At 36.9% G+C, this 19,820-nt stretch overlaps 1 protein-coding gene across 6 annotated transcripts in view; it reads right to left on the minus strand.

Moving 5' to 3' along the window:
• Positions 1-1,130: 1,130 nt before the first annotated feature.
• The window catches only part of LOC129755127 (GATOR complex protein Iml1), a 34,759-nt gene continuing 16,069 nt past the window's right edge, over positions 1,131-19,820 (minus strand). For 2 of the 6 annotated variants that reach the window (XM_055751462.1, XM_055751461.1), the window contains 8 exons: positions 19,287-19,504; positions 19,003-19,217; positions 18,755-18,929; positions 18,387-18,593; positions 17,986-18,060; positions 17,460-17,527; positions 2,737-3,129; positions 1,131-2,496 (listed from right to left, as the gene is read on the minus strand). In XM_055751462.1, the coding sequence (XP_055607437.1) occupies positions 1,338-2,496; positions 2,737-3,129; positions 17,460-17,527; positions 17,986-18,060; positions 18,387-18,593; positions 18,755-18,929; positions 19,003-19,217; positions 19,287-19,504 (2,510 nt within the window). In that variant the 3' untranslated portion in view covers positions 1,131-1,337. Of the gene's footprint in view, positions 2,497-2,736; positions 3,130-3,327; positions 3,426-17,459; positions 17,528-17,985; positions 18,061-18,386; positions 18,594-18,754; positions 18,930-19,002; positions 19,218-19,286; positions 19,505-19,820 lie in introns of all 6 variants that reach the window. The other 4 variants (XM_055751465.1, XM_055751464.1, XM_055751466.1 and 1 more) reach the window with 3 other exon arrangements.

Below are 19,820 nucleotides of genomic sequence, written 5' to 3' on the forward strand. Positions count from 1 at the left end.
TGACAACTGAAGAGTGAATTCCAAAATCAAAATAGGAGCAACATTCTACACACACATACACACCTTCAAAATGAGGGGTGTTCAGGTTTTTTAAATGCAAAATTGAAAGAAATACGTCAAGTTGATATTGACAAAATTTTGACCGTATCACCCTTTATCATCAAAATCGGTCAACATTTACAGCCAGGAGAACGAAATCAAACTACATCTCAAATTTCCTCGAAAGGGATATTTTGCGAACGGCTTTGGAAGGTTAAAATCTTGTTGACAATAATCGAGTTAATAAGATAATCTGTAAATGTTTAGTCCCTCATCGTATCATAATCGTAAATCTTCAAGTGGTTACCTCTGACATTGACACTTCACATGATAATAATTTGTATTTGTGTAATCAAAAACTCTGAAATCAACCTAGAAAATGGAAAATCTATCACTAAGCTAAGCTTCCTATAACTTAACAACGAATACGATATATCTATACTGTATGAAGACGACAATCATCAACAATCGAACTATGTGACTTAGGGGCTTATTCTGCGACGCGAGTGACGTGACTCACGAAATTTCATATCGTGTTGCTGGCTTAAATAGCCTCTCTAGTCTCGAGATTTTCGTTCGGATGAGCTGATATTGGTCCTCAGAACTAATCGATACACAAATTTCTTTGCTAAAGCATTTCCTGGAGTCAGGATGAAGAAGTGAAATTTCGTGAGTCACGTCACTCGCGTCGCAGAATAAGCCCCTTAGTCTCATCATTTTTGTGATACCAAAGTTCAAAATTCTAACCATATAGGCATATCGATTGAGTTTATTTGAACGAAGGCTGAGTAGAGCATGAGCGCCAAGTGGTTCATGGCTTTTAAAAGTGTTCTTGGGTTTGCGCAAATTAATTATGTGCAATGATGAAATCACTTATCCAATCGAACTTGATGTATAGCAATTGGTTTCAATAAAAGATAAAACAAGACTTATAGGTAATTATAAATCATATATCTTCGCGAGAAAAAAACACGAATATCTCTAAATCCGATGCAAAAACATTGACAAACGTTGTCTCAAAGCTTTAATAATAATGGATTTTTCTTTTGGTTGAGAGTGAAACACTTTTCAGGATATACAACAGTAGTAATATACATCTCGTAGCTTTATATAAATATTTTATTTTACTAGAAAATGAGAACTTAGCAACGAATTTTACTAAAAAAACTAACGGCACTTTTAATGGTATTTTGTACATATAAACAAGTGACTTCGATTCCGATGAATAAAATTCGAACGTAATGAAAACGCCGGTGTTTTTTTTTTCACCAAGAATATCACCACCCATGTTCCCCGGTCTAGGTTCTTTCCATCGATGACTTTTCTTTGGCCTCCCAGCACTCCTCCCAAAAGTTAACCAATCGTTGATCTTGGTTCGAGCAAAAGTCCTTGAAGTCTCGCAGCATGCGCAGCTGGAAAAGATCATCGCTCTGCGAGATAACCAGCGATTTCCACTTTTTGTTCGGAATCATATGGTTCCAGGACCAAAGGAACCCGGTTCTCCGTATCATATCACAATCTTCCTTGTTTTTGCTCCCGGTAACATGTCGCGTGATGTAGGCTTCGTGAGCGGCAGCAGACATGTTATTCCCCATCTGTGATTCGTACGACGCCGAGTAACGATTTATAAAATTGGTAGGTTTTTTCATGGTTTTTCCACCGGATGCCAGCCGTTGGCGGGATTTCAAACCATGGTTAGGGTTCGGAACTAAGATGAACATGTTCCCCGTGCAATGAACGTACTGATAGTCGAGGGAAGCCTGATTGGAACCGGTCTTAGTTTCCACTGCACATCTCATGAAACCAAACCTAGATACAATTGCTTCCAAAAACAGAAGCATTCTTTTGGGCCAAGTCTCTTTCCTAAATTCTTCAAACAAAAAGCTTCGATCTTGTTTCAGGCACTCAATATCAAGTGGAATGAATATGGGTCCTCGCAAAGGATCACTTTTTTCCGTAAAAGGCTCAGCCAACGGATCGGCCGGTATGGAAACCAGCTGAAAGCCACAACTTTGAGCCCGACGAGACCATCCACTGATCAGATCGCTAACTATGGGTCCCGAAGCAGTAATCCATTGAACGACTATTTCATATGCGTGTCCAGGAATCATCTTTTGGTGATACCGAGCATGACCCCACTCAGTCCTATCAGACTTGTTGTTCGTATCGATATCTAGGTGGGTCTGCTTGTAAAGGGAACCGTCGAAAAACTCTTCACCGAAATCTATGGTCTCCCTAAGGAAAGCCGGTACTCCCACATCAATCGGATCGATGGGTCGAACGAATTCGGGCAGTTGCATCGCCACCTCCATCCACTCATTCTCGAATGCCTCCAGATCACCTAGTGGAGGAGTGTACTCGCGCGACTCCTTATCCTGCATCATGATGTAGTACAGGTAAAATCCGGCCACGACAGGTTTGGAAAATTCCCCAGAGGCATGACAGATCATACGAGCCCTGAAAAATTTAATCGAAGTTGATCATTTCAATATCTGCATTTTGAAGTGAGTGATATTCAATATATAAATTTTGGTAAACATTTTTGGACCCAGAATTTATTTAAAATCAAATCTTTTGAAAGTGGACTTTTTTCGAAGATCGCGTCCGCACAATATGTTACTAAGTAGTTCGCTGTCATAAACTGGGTCAACCATCATCAAATCTCGCAGAAGAGATAATTATTTGTCTTATACTCACTTCCGCATATCTTCCAAGATTTCCAACGGATTGCAGGGCCCCTCGATGCGATTCTGCAACCAATGGATGGCATCGTAGGCCACAAACGTACACGACGGCAAACTCTGAGCCGGGCCCAGAAATCCGACTCCGTGGGTGGGATTTTTGAATGCATCGAAAATTTCCTGCAGCGTGGCCGTTTGCTTGAGTTTGCTGCTCTCGGTACAGAAATCATCGCTGTCCTCCGGCAGGCCTTGTTCCGTTGCCGAGTTCAAGGTGGATAACGGTATTCCATCGACCGTGGTTTTGCCCCCAACCGTGTTCATGTGATGATTTGCTCCTGCTGCGGCTGCTGCTGCTGCCGCCTGGATGTTGGCCTTGTCCAGCACTTTTGAACTTGAGCGGGTAAGTATGCTATTTTTTCAATTGGGAAAATACAATCTCATCAGTGAGCAATAGACGTCATCATCATTAGCTAATTTACATGCACATTATCTACTTATCTACCAATGGCTACGATGGGATGAAATGAAAGGAAGCAAAATTACTACAGTTGAAGAGTATTCTATCGAGAATAATTGAAAAGAAAGCATGGTGCAAAAATAAACTAACCTGGACCCGTTATCGATATGATTGCGGTCTTGAAACAAACAGTTAGCACTAAAACCATAGCCATTACCAATATAATACAATTTATTGGGAACTCCATACTGCAAAAAAGGAACAATGAGGCGAAAATAACAAAATTATAATGAATGCGAACAAAAGTATAATAACATACAACCGAAATAAACTTCCACAAATTCATAAATGAGCAGCAGACTTTCGGCTGGCAGTCGGTGTGAGGTCGACTTGTTGGGATAGGTTTTAAAAGTATTTGACTGAACACAGTGAACACGAAAACAAACATAAAATGCTTTGATTGAGCTATACCTTGCTAGAAGATGAACTCCTATTCAAAAGTTTCGAGCTATTCACGGTATTTCAATTTTGGCGTATATTTATTTACATATTGTTATATTGCACTTAATTAACATTCGATGTATAATTTATTTTCTTCAGTCTCGTTTGAACTACGGTACGTTGCACATCGTGTGTGTGAGCTGAATCGAAATCTAATTTATTTTTCTTCTCTCCTTCCACACGCTATTGTCGAGCGGTGCAATGACCCACAACGATACACCAAGGTCATCGAAAAATGAAGTTCGAGTGCGGAAATATCACGAAAATTATGCTGGGCCATATCTCGTTATGGCTGAAACAAATGTCGGAAATATATCTGCTGCGAAGATTGCTAAAAGTCTGGTGAAGAAATTTGGTGACGATTTTATACGTGCTATGCCGGTTTCTAAAACCAAAATGAAAATTTTGATGCGATCGAGGGATGCTGCTAATGAAATAGCAGGCATCGGTACCTCAAATGAAGTGCGTTTTTTTATCCCCCAACGGCTGGTGGAGTGCCTTGGGGTAGCCTATATTGAGCCGGATATTTGTGATGAAGAATTGAAGTTTGCTAATGCGTACGATAAACGCAAGTCGAATCAAGTTGATAACCCGGAGATAGTTCATGCTCGTCGTGTGCTTAGAAAATTAGCTGATGATAAAGAGGAAGCCCTGTTTACGGTGATTTTTACTTTCGCTGGGCAGAGTTTACCTACTCACATCGAGTTGAATAGAGTGCTTTATTCTGTTAAGCAGTACATTTATCCTGTCCGCCAGTGTGGTAACTGCTGGCGCTTGGGACATGATAAAAAAGGATGCAAGAGTGCTAAACGCTGTAACCAATGCTTGGAGCAAGTGGGCGGCGAAGATCATGCATGTGAAAATAGTGAGCCCCAGTGCGTTAACTGTTTGGGCTCCCATCGGGCCAATGATCACAAGCTTTGTCCGAAAATAATTCAAAAAAAGAAAACCGATAAAGAGCGGCGCGACACTTTTTCACAAGGACGTGTCGATTGGTTTTGTGGAACAACTTCAAATGAATCATCAAACTCACTAACTATCATCTCCCAACCAACAACAAAATCCACCGTGGCAGTTGCTTGCCAAACAAGTAATGTTGACAAGAATGGGTCTAATCCTTCCAGCAAACGTCGTCATAATGTCGATTCGGACGATGAGCTTCCCCAACTTGAAGTTAACATTTCTGACGGGGTTTGCGATTCGATCTGATCGACGATTGAATCTACTGAGGTCATCGATATCGTTGCAGAGGCTCTGGAAGTTCCTGAGGAAGATGTTGAAACTCGACAAAAAATTCAACAAATGGTTTTGGAGAGAATTTCGGATGTTGTAAGTGATAAAATGAAAGGATATTTTGCTAATCTCAGATTATGAAAAACACCACACCGAGCACTTTAACAGCCACCGTTCCTCTGCAATGTCTACAATGGAATTGTAGAGGGATAAATAGTAAACGCTCATCTTTAATCCAGCTCATAAATACACACAATATCAATATTTCGCTTTTGAGTGAAACACATCTCGACAATCACACAAACTTTAGTCTACCGCAGCACACCATTTTTCGTAAAGATCACAGACGAAACTCGATGGGCGTAGCCATCGCGATTCGTTCAGAACTGAATCCCGTAGCATTTCCTATTGCACTGTCAGCGGATATTCAAGCCGTTGCCTGCCAGATCAAATACATCTCCGGGTTGATCACTATTGTATCTGTGTACATACACCCGCAAGCCAACATATCGCAGACTCAGTTTGATAATTTTTTATCAACCGTTCCGAAACCGTGCATCATTGGAGGAGACTTTAACGCAAAACATCACCTATGGGGAAGCGATCATGGAAACACACGTGGAGACCGTCTTCATCAAGCCATCGAAACATCTCATCTCGTCATTCTCAACAATGGTCAGCCAACTAGGTTTGATGTAAACCGGTCGTGGGGCGCAATTGATATCACGCTGGTTTCTTCGAGCCTTAGTTTGTGCTTCGACTGGGAGGTTTTGGATTCACCAAATGGAAGCGATCATTTTCCGATAGTTTTTCATTCGAGTACTACATGCGCGATGAAATTCTACTCTGGAATCAATGTTCGGAAAATCGACTGGGAACGTTTTACCGGAAGCCTCGAGGAATCATTCGTCGAAAATGGAGAACCGGATAGCTTTGATGTCTTCTTTGAGCTGATTTGGCAAGCACTGCGCAGATCCTGTCCATCAGTAAACTCGAACCACACTCGCCGAATACCGCAACCCTATTGGGACGAAGAGCTAACAGAAGCGAAGAAAGCCACCAGAGTTGCTTTCCGCGCTTGGAAACGAGAGCTGTCAACCGAAGCTTACGAAGGGTACGCTAATACAGAACGAAGGTTCAGAAATTTGGTACGCGAGAAGAAGAGGAAAAGTTGGCAACATTTTTGTGATAGTTGTGATAGTTCTACGTCCCTCACAACCTTATGGAGGATGGCTAGAAGATTCAAAGGGCGCGGAGAGCCATCAAAAAACCTTAGAATTTCGGACAATTTGGCCAACGATGTTTTGGACAAGTTGGCTCCCTCATCTGCCAAAAATCCACCCCCGGCTTTTCTACAATGTTCGTGTTGCCCTCAAACTGGTTTACCATTCTCAGTATCGGATATTCAAGCAGTTTTAAAAATCGGTAAATATTCGGCTCCTGGTTTGGATGGTGTTCCATATTCCGTCATAAATCATCTCCCATGGGCGGCGCTTAGTCAGTTGCGAAAAATCTATTGCCAAATTTTTGCTTCAGGAAGAATTCCGGAAAGCTGGAAAACCTTTAAAATTGTACCGATTCCTAAAAGTGGTCATGATCCGATTTCTCCTTCTGCTGTTCGCCCAATCGCGTTAGCTTCATGTTTTCGCAAAGTGTATGAACTCATAATCAAAGATCGACTAGAACATTTCATCGAAAACAACAACTTATTCCCTTCAGCTATCAACGGTTTTAGGAAAGGACGAGGAACAATGGATGCGTTGTTTCCCCTGATTAATGAAGCTTCTTTAGCTTTGAAAAGAAGAGAGCATGTGGTGATATGTAGCCTCGATATCAAAGCCGCCTACGACAACGTGGAAATTAATGTTCTGGTCCGCGAATTACGCTCATTAACAGTCCCTGAATGCCTAGTAAGAAGTATCTTCCATCTTTTTGAAGAAAGGAATTTGTGCATTTCAAATGGATTAGATTCAATATCTAGGACAACGTGGAAAGGCCTTCCTCAGGGATCTCCACTAAGTCCGTTATGCTTTAATGTTGTGATCAGTGGATTGATCAACAGTGTCCCTCCTGATGTGATAACCGTAAATTACGCCGATGACACAACAATTGCTGTAAGAGGAACCTCGCTGGAGCATAGTTGCGAATCTCTCCAAAGGGCAGTGGATATAGTTGTGGAAAATATTTTCGACCTTGGGTTAGAACTTTCGCCCACGAAATGTAAGTGCCTTCTGATCTCGACACAACAATGCGATAATCCCCCAGAAATAAATATCGGCGGTTGCACTTTGGAATACGTCAGATCCCTGAGGTTACTCGGCATGTACCTCACACGAAATCTGTCGTGGTCGTGTCATATTAGAGAGGTACAAAAACGTACGGCTCCGTATCTTAACTTTCTACGAAGCATATCGGGCCAGTCATGGGGAGCACATCCAGCAGCAATGTTAGCTATTTTCAAGTCATGTGTGAGATCAATATTGGAATACGGTTCCATATTTATGACGGAGTTAACACAAAAAGAAGCCATCGTTTTGGATAGACTACAATGGGCAGGAATTCGAATCTGTTTGGGCTCCACAAAAACCACCCACACAGGTTCACTCGAAGTGATGGCTGGTATTATTCCGCTGCAACAAAGAAGAGAACTTGCTGTCATGCGTTTTGTAAATAAAAGAGCGTCACTTTCTTCTTGGCATGGTCAATACTCCAGACCGATCTTGGAAGGTGGCTTAGTGGCTACGGGAATACACCGCGCCATAAGAATGCTTAACGAATTTATTCCACTTGAACAGCCTCTAAATAATCTCCCATGCTACATGGTCAACCGTGAAGTTGTAAGAACAATAATATCCATTGATCTCACTGTTAAACGGTTATGTTCAGAACACCAGAACTCATCGGCAGCTGATTTGGTTTCAAACTATCTCTTGGAAGTGTATGCCAACGCGAAAATCTTGGCAACTGACGGGTCGAAAGATATACACGGCACAGGTTATGCTGTGGTAAATAGTTTTGGAGCGCCTGCAGAAGGGATCAAACTCGACAGTAAAGCATCAGTTTATATGGCAGAGCTTCTAGCAATCAGGCATGCTGCGAAAATGATCGTAAGCCTTCCTGTTGCTCAGTATATTATTCTAACCGATAGTTTGAGTTGTCTCACGAGCCTTCAAAAAATCAACATCAATCAAAAATATCCCGTTGCTTGGTACGATATAAAAGCTTCCATTCTTGAAGGACAAAGAATGGGGCACGAGATCCATCTGATATGGGTTCCGTCTCACAGAGGTATTCCAATGAACGAGTTGGCAGATCAAGAGGCGAAAAGTGCGTGCATCAATGGTGGTACAGCAGATTATATTTTAACATCATTCGACATCCAGTTTCCGATTCGGCGTACAACAGTGCACAAATGGCAAGCAAAGTGGAATGCAGGAACTAAAGGACGTTTCTGTCACAGCATCATCTCTAACGTTTCGCTCCAACCATGGTTTAGTAGCTTGGATCTCAACCGCAGACAAATTGTAATCCTTTCCAAATTAATATCAAATCACTCACGGCTCCCTGCTCATCTGACTAGAAATGGTATCCTATTGGACGCGACGTGCAGTTGTGGCGAATCCATCGCAGATCCTGATCACATTATCTTCGCATGCAGCAGATTTGAAAATCTTCGTAGACCTATTTGGCGAATTTTAATGAAAAAAGGAATTCCACCCGATATTCATTTGATACTAAAAAAGAAAGACATTGAATTATATAAAACGATAGCTAATTTTGTAATTGAATGTAAAATAGACATGTAAGTAGAAGAGTAATTAACACTTGGCCGGTTATGTTATAGAGGTAAAGCCAATAAAAAAAAATTATAAAAAAAAAAATAATTTATTTTCTTAAAACTCGAGTTTTTTAAACCTAGGCGAGTTTATTCGTTTCAAATTGTTGGAAAACCATACATAATAATTTTGAATATTTTTGGCACAACTGTAGAATATTAATTAGCCATTTAAGGGGGGAGTAGGGTCTAACGGGTAAAAAAAAACACCATTTTCACGAATTTTTTATGAGCTATCGTTCAAACAAATGTATTAAAATTTTTTGCATTATACAAAGCATTGTTAAAAGAACATTTAGTAGTTTTTTTCGTAGAAAAATATTGAAAAATAAGCCGGTGACGGAGCACTTTGGAGGATGCCTTTTAAAAAACAGGATTTGCGGTGGACACAGTATCTCAGCACAGAATCATCTGAAGTCAAAAAATCAGAGCAAAATATTTTTAATAGATGTTTTTCTGGACCCCAACGATTTTATTTAACTTAAAAAATTTTTTATGAAATTTTTGTGGCTGTTTGAAGTAAAAACTACGATTTTTCACGAAAAAAATCGGCATTTTGGTATTTTATATGTAGAAAATATGTTCCAAATTTGAAAAGAATCGGTGAAGTAGTTTTCAAATGACGATGCCCACGGACTTTAAAAATGTGCTTTCGAGAAAAACGCGTTTGAATTTTCTGCTTTGATAAGAGAATAAACGCCTATAAGAGGAGATAAAGGCCTATAATTTCTACAGTTTTGCTTCGATTGACTTGAAAATTTGACACAACATTCTTGAAGTGATTTACAATAGGAAATTAAAAAAAAAAAATAAAAAATCGATTTTTTGAAAGGGTTGGACCCTACTCCCCCCTTAAATTAAACGTTTAAAGAAGAAACAACTTCCTGGAAGACTGCGAGTGATTTTAGTTTCTACGTTAGTCAACTTTTGATTGCATATTATAGTTTAATCCTAATCCGTCCCAGGTTTTTTAACTTGTTCAACTGTTAGGAGTATTAATTTGATACTCTTTATCTTGACTAAATCCGCTGTATCTCTCTAGTTTTCCAACCGTTTTATACATAGCCTATAGTTTTGGAAACCTTATAAAGTAACTCAAACAATATTCAGCTACTACCATTTATTTTTATGCTATTCAAAGTCGAAGAAAAAAATCAATACACATATTTCAGGTGAAAATCTGAGGATCAGCTATCAGAAGCTTAAATATATTTCTACGCATTGCATTGCAAGTATACTAAAGATAGAAACTTTACATACATGTACCTCCATATGTATTTGAACATTTAAGCCGCTAAAATACGCAAATTCGTCGAATCATTGTGGCAAAATTTCAACATTTATAGGTAGAAGCTCTGCTTTATATAGTCATTTCATTTCAATCTCAAATTCTTTCTTAATAATTTTCACTAAGCATTCCCCGAAATATCATTAAAATTTTTTTTTAAATTATCATTCTTTGACTTTTGAAAGAAAAAAAACCTGTGGAAAAATTTCAAATTTGTGTAGGTTTTTTCAACCGATATATGTATCATTTTTTATGTACCCGACCATACAAAAATGTATGGTATAGCGCTGATGTGGTCTAGCGGATGGGCTGGCGCGAGTCTGGTAACCCAGACGCACTATGTTCGATTACCGGTATCGACCGAAGAACTTTTGGCTCCAATCCCCTAGGTTGCCCATAGGTAAGATGTGTTTCATTTCATTCAATTTAGTATGAATGCAAATTTTTTTTATCCCATACAAATCTCCATACAAAATTAAAACTCGTTTTCAAAAACTTTATTGCTATTTGTGGCAATAAAAACAACCAAAACACTTTATGGCAAGTGTAAAAATGTTTAAATTTAAAATTTTCATTCAAAGCTTAAAAAAAAAAAACAAAAACACATACATACAAGATCTCAATTAAACTTGATGTTTCCTCGAAGAGATTCCTTTTTTTCTTAACAGTTAAAAAAAAGCGTACATCTTTCGAGGATATGACGGCTAGCATCTTACAAATGCTAAAACCAACAGCCCAAGGTGTACTATGTATGCCGTGACCGGGATTCGATCTCATGCCCGCTGGCTTAGAAGACTGGCTATCCTCTACGCCACGGGCTGCGGCTAATAAATATCTATATGTAATTTTTTTTTAAATATTTTGATGAAATATATCATTATGTAGAATTGAGCACTGATCTTAAGTCTCCAAAACACTTTAATTTTAACGTCATAAATGCGAACTTAAACGAATCTATTGGAAAAGAGCGATTTTCAATACTGAAGAAATATAAAAAAATAAAAAAAATTTGGACATCCTATTAGTGAATAACAAGGTATGGGAATTTGGTTATCTTGTATTTTTTTTTTTTTTTGAAAGTGTCAGTTAAACTTATTTTGTTTAATTTCCCCTTGCACAACAAAAATCATTCTCATTTTTTTTAGCACTAAACGTACAGGATGCGGTCAAATGACGGTTTTTGAACTTTAAATGATGATCACGCCTAACATTTAACTACAGGACTAGTTTTATTTTTAAAATGCAAGTATTGTTGCATTTTAAAATTTTTATAAGTTTCGTTGTTTTTGAATAACGCATGTGCTATACCTATTCCTACCGCGAGCAGTCAAATGACGAAAAATAATTTTTCTGGCTAAAACTCTTTTGTTTCTTAACCGATTTCTACAAAATTTATAGTTTTGGAAAGCTTTTATTGTGACTCAAATATGATTCTCAGACAATTTTCAGCTACAAAATTTATTCCAAAGTTATTGAAACTCCATGATTTTTTTAAAACATGCTTAGGCAAAAACTGTGTAATTCAGTTATTGAATGCTCGAAAAAAATTCACTAAGTGCCTTATTAAGCCGGAGTTAGAATCTATATGTTGCATATATAGTTTTTTTTTTGAATTTTTTTTAAGATCATGGCCACAAAAAATGTAAAAAAAAAATGTGTGAAACCCGTACTTTTCAATCAATCAACCACCAAAGCTATTCCAGTCACAGTAAATTTCTTTTTAAACAAGAATCGGAAAGTTGATGTAATTTGTTACATTTTGGCAACTTTAGATTTTATAAATACGAAACACAACATTTATGACGACTTTTCGAGAGCCTTCAAAGGTCTTATGAACGTATTATCAATCTGCATTTTCTGAAAAAATTGCTATGCCTGAATTCAGCTTTGCACTGGATTTTGAAAATGTTATCGTAAGGTTTAGGCTATAGAACTACATGCAAAAGAGAATAAATTTCATACCGGTTCTAGTGATGTAACTGCATTGGCGGTACGATGCTTGACAAAAAAAGATACATAAAAGAGTGAAGTACTTGCTGAATAACAAGCTTTTCAAAACTATAAATTTTGTAGAAATCGGTAGAGAAGAGAGGAAATTTAAAGCAAAAAAGGTATTTGCCGTCATTTTGCAGCTCGGTATGAAGAGGGGCATGGATGGCAGAACTCCTCAAATCGGCTTGTTCAGTGAAAGCGAATGCAATTTTATTCGTATCCTCCCCTCAAGCTGTGCGGGATTGATAAATCCACTGCAATCAAGAGAGAGATTGTCAACACATAAGAGTGAGCAAGAGCTGATGAAGTGAATTCCATTTTCCGGAAAAATCTATTGCGCTTTGTGTTGAGTAGTTGAGAAGAGCCGCTGCTCTCCAAACCAGAGGTGCCAAAGGTTCTGATTTTTCAGGATTTGTCCTAGTTTTCGAGAGGCCGTCCTGATTTTTCAAAAAAACTTGAATTGTCCTGATTTTTGAAAAAATTAATCTAAACTAGAATTGAATTCGTAGTTAAATGATGAGAACACCAAACGAATTTGTAATAAAACAGTTTAACCTCTTGAGCCGACGGTAATCTTCGGTTCAGATTTTATCTAAACGGCGTTTTTTGATATAAACTGCAAGCCAGCTAAGAAGGTGATCTCTTCTGTTACATGAATTAAAGCGCCTACAGCTCTGGTAATCCGCCTTCATTTATCCAATCTAAGAAGAGCTGTATTTTATTTCCACCAATCTACTGGTGTCCTGAAAAATTCTGTTTTTTTTTCTTCGCGGTGTCCTGATTTTTTGACGAAACCACCTGGCACCTATGCTCCGAATGCCACCTTTGATATTTTTGCATGAAAAAAATCCAGAACAGCTGAAAAAAAATGTTGTTTAAATATTTTTTTTCCATTTACACTGAGGTGCAGACTGAAACGCGCTTATGGCTAGAATTCTATTTCTCTCACTCACTCCGAGTCCGAGTCCTCCGAGTGTAAACTCGGATAATGAGAGGAGCACGATCAGCGAAAGAGAATTACACTCGGAAGCCGAAATGACAATAGTGTTGTTTTCTGCCGGCTCTGTGTTGTTTGAGAGGAGCCGACCAACCATGGATAGGGGAGATGGGGGTAATTGATCCCCTTTTCTTATTTTCATCATATCTTTTTGGGAAATTTTGGCAACTTGCCGTCTTTTGCTTTTTTAACAGCGTGTAGTTTCAAGTTTATATGCTCCGAAAGTTAGAACGATATATGAATCCGTAGATCAACTAGGAGCATTTTCGTGAGACAAAAAATTGTGACATTTTTTTAAGTTAAATGAGACTTGATCCTTAATTCCAAAGATCCAGGGTCCGTTGACTTTTTTTTTTCATATTATGTAGTTGTTATTCCACAGTTTGTAAGTATCAGACAAAGAGAATATTAAAACTTTGTCTACTGCCCTAAATTCATTACATACTTTAAGGCGCAATTTTCTAGTTTTTAGATAAATACAATATTTTGAGTTTTTTTCTAACAGATAATTACTGGATAAACATTAGTTATTGGACAAATATTTGTTATTTCGTGATATTGAAACCATAACATACATTTTGGAAAACATTTTCGTAAAAAAATGAGAGTTTACTATTGCTTTGATAATATGGCATTATGAATTTCATATTATACTCTAACGATTGCCATATTTCAATATTTGAATAGTTTTATTTTAAATTCTCATGGGGAAAACATTTTAGTGATAAAAAAAGATCTTCAAATTCGATTTTCATACAAAGTTCTATAACTCGAAACATCAAATTTGTTGAAATAACAGTATTGTTGTTTTGTTCTATTTGGCACATTTTTTTAAAACAATTGATATTTGTAATACATTCCAGTTTCGAGATATAGTGAAGGAATCAAGTATCCACAAGGATAAAGTATTCTCATTCTCCCCTATATACCTACTAAGTGCCGGTATGTTTGAAGCTAATGTTTCAAATTGTATTAATTTTTTTTCAAATTTTTCTATTCCTTGTACCTTATCAAATAAGGACTTACTCGACAACACTTCTTTTTGTGAACAACTCATAAATGCATGGTTGAAAATTTGGCTTGTGATATTTAGGTCAGTTGGTTGGCGAGCCAGAACCGAGTAGGGCTAGGTGGGGTAATTATGAACAAAATTTCTTCATTTGGCACACAGCCACCATATGTTTATTTCTTATCATAAATTCTGAAAACCTGCCAATAATGAATGTTTCCGTGCTCTTCATCATTCTGTAGAGTAACTTTTATTTTTTGGTCGCAACCCACATCTTTGAGACGTCTGTTCATAATTACCCCGTCTGTTCATATTTACCCCCCTGTCTAGGGGGCAATTATGAACACGGATTACGGACTTGGTATAAAATTTTTGAAATGTAACAGTATTTATACGTTACATTTACCCATAGTAAGCAGTGTATGGTGATTTTTTACTTAAAAAATTATGTTCATAATTACCCCGAGACTTGTCCAATATGATTTATATGGTGTCAGAAAATCTCAATTCAACACCAAATAATGAAAATAATTAGCAGTAATAAGAAAATGCGTTGTTTTATAAAAACTCAATTCAATTCATGTTTAAAACTTATTAAATAAACAAATGCAATCAAAATTAAGAGGTAAAACAACACAAAAAATAGCTATTTCGTGTTCTTTTGTATTGATTTTTTCTATCTTTTGTTTCGGTAGTTCAATTTTTTGTTGCATCTTTTACGTTTTGGTTGGTTTCTTTTTCTTTCGTTTCTTTATGTCGTTGCAGATCATTTTTATTTGATAGGACCTCTCCATACGTGTGAAATTTTAGGCGAGTTAGGCACTCGATAGTTTTAACATCCGTTTTAAATGTCCTGCGCAGCAAAAAAAAATCAAGTTTTCACATAAATGTCGTGGGTTAGGCTTTTCACGTACGTGCGAGATATCATGAAATTGAAACCTATACATATACAGAAAGTTCTTATTTTTTTAAAAGATGGTTGTTTCACAAAAACACCCATTAAAATCTTCTTGGATAAGTGAACGGTCATTTTTTGCAAGGCTTGTGAATTCTATATGATCGACTGTTTTGAAAAATATTTACGCCAATCAATGTTTTTCATTACCTGTACGAAATTTCACATTAGTAGCTCTATTTTCTCGAAAAAAAATATTACTGCAGAAGTTTTCATTACCAAACTGAAAGTAAAAATCTTCAACCAAAAGATTTTCATTTTGTACTAAATTTTAAAAAAGGTATCTAAAAAAAATTTTTTTAAAAGTAACTAAGTATAAAAATAAGACTGCAATAAAATAGATTTTGGATCTTTGTTATCCGAATGTAACTCATAAAAATTATTCTTTGCTGTAATTCTAATGCTCTGAATAGCAGCCCGTTGTCCAAACATACAGGAAAATTTATCTTTTTGATCTTTGTTTTGTGGACTTATTCATCTATTGAATTTATCATGGTTTTTTATATATTTTACTGTTGACCACAGAGATTTAAGGTTCATAATAATGTTCAATTTCACGCTGTAATGAATAAAAGCTCGAGCAGCAAACCTTTTGTTAAAAAATGGTGAATTTTATTTTAAGTAAAATTAAAAATTTCTTCGAGTCTAGTTTATAACCTTGTTATTTATCAATACCAAAAAAACTGGTTAAGGACGTAAAACCTTTATTCGGCGTTAGAAAACTATTCCTGGGATACAGGTTTCCGGTTTCGGTATTACCGGTAAAACTATCCTTACGCACCACTCACTAAACCTGAGATAACATTTTAATGCATTTTTTTTCTATCAACAAAAAGCAAGTTCTCATCACTTTTTTTTGAAACAAAATTAAGACTCGTTTAAATGCGGACTAAGCTTTTTTTTCAAAATTTCGGTTTTATAAACTTTTTTCACTCTTGAAGTTTTATTAAGTTTTGATAAAATTTTGTTCAAAACTTTATTTCAAAGACTGAAAAGAACTGGCATAGCTTTTTTTTTAATCCGAATCTCATTTCTAGAAGAAAAAAAATCTATTTCTCAAAAATTCAAAACTTAACACATTGCGGACTTAATTTAATTACGAAATTTATAAAATTTGGTCCAGTAAGATCCTGGGATATAGAATGCCGAGTGTTGATGTTTCCTGGCTAAGATTTCTTCACGGTCCTGTGCTAAGATCTTACAGAAGGGGGGGGGGGGGGGGGGGTACTTTTGTGAGAAATTTCTTACAAGGGGAGGAGGGGAAAGGGGGTCTGGAAATGCTTGGGTAATAAATGAATGGCCCCCTGAGTTGATGAATAAAACATTTGACCATCAAAAAGCCGAAGAAATGTAAGGAAATGTGTGTTCATAATTACCCCATAGGACGAAAACTATGGGGTAAATATGAACAGTCATCTGTGAATCTGTGCGAATAAAACTTTTCAAAATTTCTTCAATATCTAGACAGAGCATCATTAACCGGATGTAAAACAGTTGATAACAACATTCTAGCTGGATTTCCTATGATCAGATATTCAAAACATTGAACACTGTCCAAAACGATTTCCGTTCCACGGGGTAATGGTTTTGAAAACATCTGAAATGATATCATTAGGATTTGAAAACAGATCGGAAACAGCTTAGAGCTATCAATCGGATGTTAAACTACCACTTTTGGAACTTTTTGTGTTCATTCATCCCCCACACCAGCACGTATGTCACTTGTTCGGAATTACCCCACTTGACCCTACAGATCTTTAGATTACGACTAATGTCATAATATTGACCATACGGGTTTTAAAATTATAGATTTTTGGGATGGTTTGCCCCGGATGATATGGACAAAGCGTCATTGAAGTCAATTTGTTTCCTGCCTTCACAGAATGTCACAAAAATGTCCTGTCCGAATTCTACGGACTGTATGGAATATTCCATTTATTTTATATCACTGATGCCATTTCTCAACCACATTATATAGAGTAGGTATATCTATATAGTTTTCAGGATAAATTTATGTAGGAAAAAACACTAGAAATTTTTTGTAGTATCACGGTGAATATTAACAATAAAATATTAACAACATTGTAGCTTGGTAACACTCGTGTGTGACCGTAAATGTATGAGATGTATGATCTTCGAAAATCAGCTTTATTTATGACAAATGTACACATGAATCAGCATTTGAGGCTTTGATCATTTGACTCGTTTCGGGAATTTAACAGCCAGGGTCATAATTCTCCAAGCCATTTGGCTCACAAGCTCTCACCTACAAATGTTTGATCTGTTAATACTAACCGTGAAAAACTTATAAAATTAAATGTCAGTGCAATGATGTGCTCACAATCCACAACAGCAGTGATGATCAAAAAGCTTTCAATTATAATACAAAAGCCAAACCAAAACCAATCAATAAAGCGATAAAAAAACTTAATTGTAAGTAATATAACTCCTAGAGAAAAAAAAAATATGAACCTTAATCGTGGCTTCTCCGGTAGACGATTGCTCCCCACTCGTTCACGGTATGGCTGTGACTGTGTTACCTATAGTGTGGTGTAGAAACGCCAGTAAATTATTGGTCCAGATATATAGTTATAAAAAACTGCAGTACCAATGTATGAAATCATGAACAAAATATCTTTACAAACCAGTGCGATTGCTGGGTATAAACACGTAAATTTTGGATGAGGTGCATTTTGAACTATAAGCAACTAAAACCAACACCAACAATTAGATGGGAGTGCTTCAAACATAAATCTATCAATGAAGGAATAATAGAGTCTCTTTTTTTATAAGTATTTAGTTGAAAACAAAAAATAAATAATTAAAAACTGTTCAAAAATAATTTGGAAAAAAACTCAACAGTTACCAAACGTATGGGTAAATCGTGTTGATAGATTTATGCAGAACAACTTTTGAAGGTGGGGAAATCATAGTACAAAAAAACGGGAAAGGGAATCAAGCCAAGGTAAAGTGAGATGCTGAGTTTTTAATTGCACACCTGGTTAGGTGGAGGTCTGGAGATAATGCTCGTGCTGTGTCGCCTTCTGGTCAGATGAGATTGAAGCGGACTTCCCTGAAAGAAAAATTTCGTGTGGCATTTTGTTCCTCTTCTAATATCTGGCATCAAGATAATCGTTAAAACACACTGCCATATCGATGATGTTCATGAGTCAACAATTTGTGCTCGTGAATTAACATTTAGTTAGAAAAAATACAAAAAGATTAAAAAAACATTATTGCACTATTTCGATTAAGAGTAAGATGTTACCTCAAATCATTGGTTAATCACAAACAGTGATTTATTGTGCTTCTAAGTACAGCTGCTTGTTTTTGTTTTTTTCAGTAGATTGCCCGAATCGGTTGTAAGCTACACAATGCAAACATCAAAACTTATCTTACCCTTAGCTTCTTCGTCGCTGCTTTTTTTATTTTGTTCAGGTGGGATTCCACAAACCGAACAAATTCGTCGCATGTATGTTTTTCGATTTGTAGTGTTTTGCCCTCGGTATAGATATCACAATGCTTTACAGAACCGTCCAAAATCCTCTTCATCGAGGGATCATCCTTCGGTAAAAGATACATACGATATCGCCAGTACTTCATGTTCTGAAAGTTAGAAAAGTGTTTAATTAAAGATTTGTATCGATTTCTGTCTTTAATCATCACATTCGAAATTTCCTTGCCATGTTGTCATGTAATTCAACAAAAAGATTCTCGTCACTGAATAAAGCCTAATAACAACAGGTTTTCAGTTACAAGAAGCTTACCTCATGCAGCTGAAAATCGGTATCGCCTCGGGTACAAATATACTGGTCCATATAATTCCAGTTAAAGTTTTCCAGCTTTTCGGTGGTGAAATTTACACCAGACACCTCATACGTATCATGCTGAGGAGCGTGAAATCGATAACGATAGTCTACATTGATCGGTGGATATGGATGCCTGTGAAAGAAAGCGGTAACAAATTAGTTTTAGTTTAAATATGATATATTACTTTATTTCCTTCTGCGCTTACCTCGGTCTGAACCGGGTTACGGTTATAACCGAACCACTTAAAGTGATTTTGTGAAAAATCCTCCCTATGGATAGTAAATATTCCTGTGATTGTTCCTGCGGAGGTCGTATTCTCAAAACACTCAATTGAAAAGAAGTTTGCAGCTGTCCTCCGCAACATGGTGCCTGTTGCGGATTGGTTATACTTTTATCGGGTAAAACTATGAGCTGGAAACCCTTTTTTTTTTTTAAAAAAACCACATGTTAGGGTCAAAATATTTCAAAAAGACAAAACTTCAAATTTACCTGCGCCAATCGTTGGGAAACGAGCTCCCTGAAAACCTCCTCCGTTGATAGCGGTTTTTTGTAAATTGCTCGATTCTGAGCAAACTCAGCGTTTACGTCGTCCGGCAAAAGCGTATAGTCCGATACGACGTAATCATTATGCAATGATCGTTTGTCCGGAAAATAGTCGGTGGTAATTGGTAGGCAGGCCGGAATAGTTAAGGATTTCCAATCGACTCCTTACATGTAAAGTGACAGATAAAATATTAGCGAATTCGTTTTCTTTTATGAGAGTTTAACCCCTAGGCAATTGTTACGAGTTTAGGACAAAGAAACAAACAAACATGCAGCAAACATAATCGGTTAATCACAAATACGTATGTAATATTGACTATTTTTGAACATTTCTACAATAAACTAAAATTGGTGCTATTCTCAAAAACCTAAACCCCTAGAACCCATTTTATAAGCCACGTACTCTTAAGATTATGATTTTTGAAATATTTTTCATCGATTTTTCCAAAAAAAATATATCCTTCAATCGATTTCCCGGAA

The sequence above is a fragment of the Uranotaenia lowii genome, chromosome 3 (assembly GCF_029784155.1).
Source record: "Uranotaenia lowii strain MFRU-FL chromosome 3, ASM2978415v1, whole genome shotgun sequence".
Lineage (NCBI taxonomy): Eukaryota > Metazoa > Arthropoda > Insecta > Diptera > Culicidae > Uranotaenia > Uranotaenia lowii.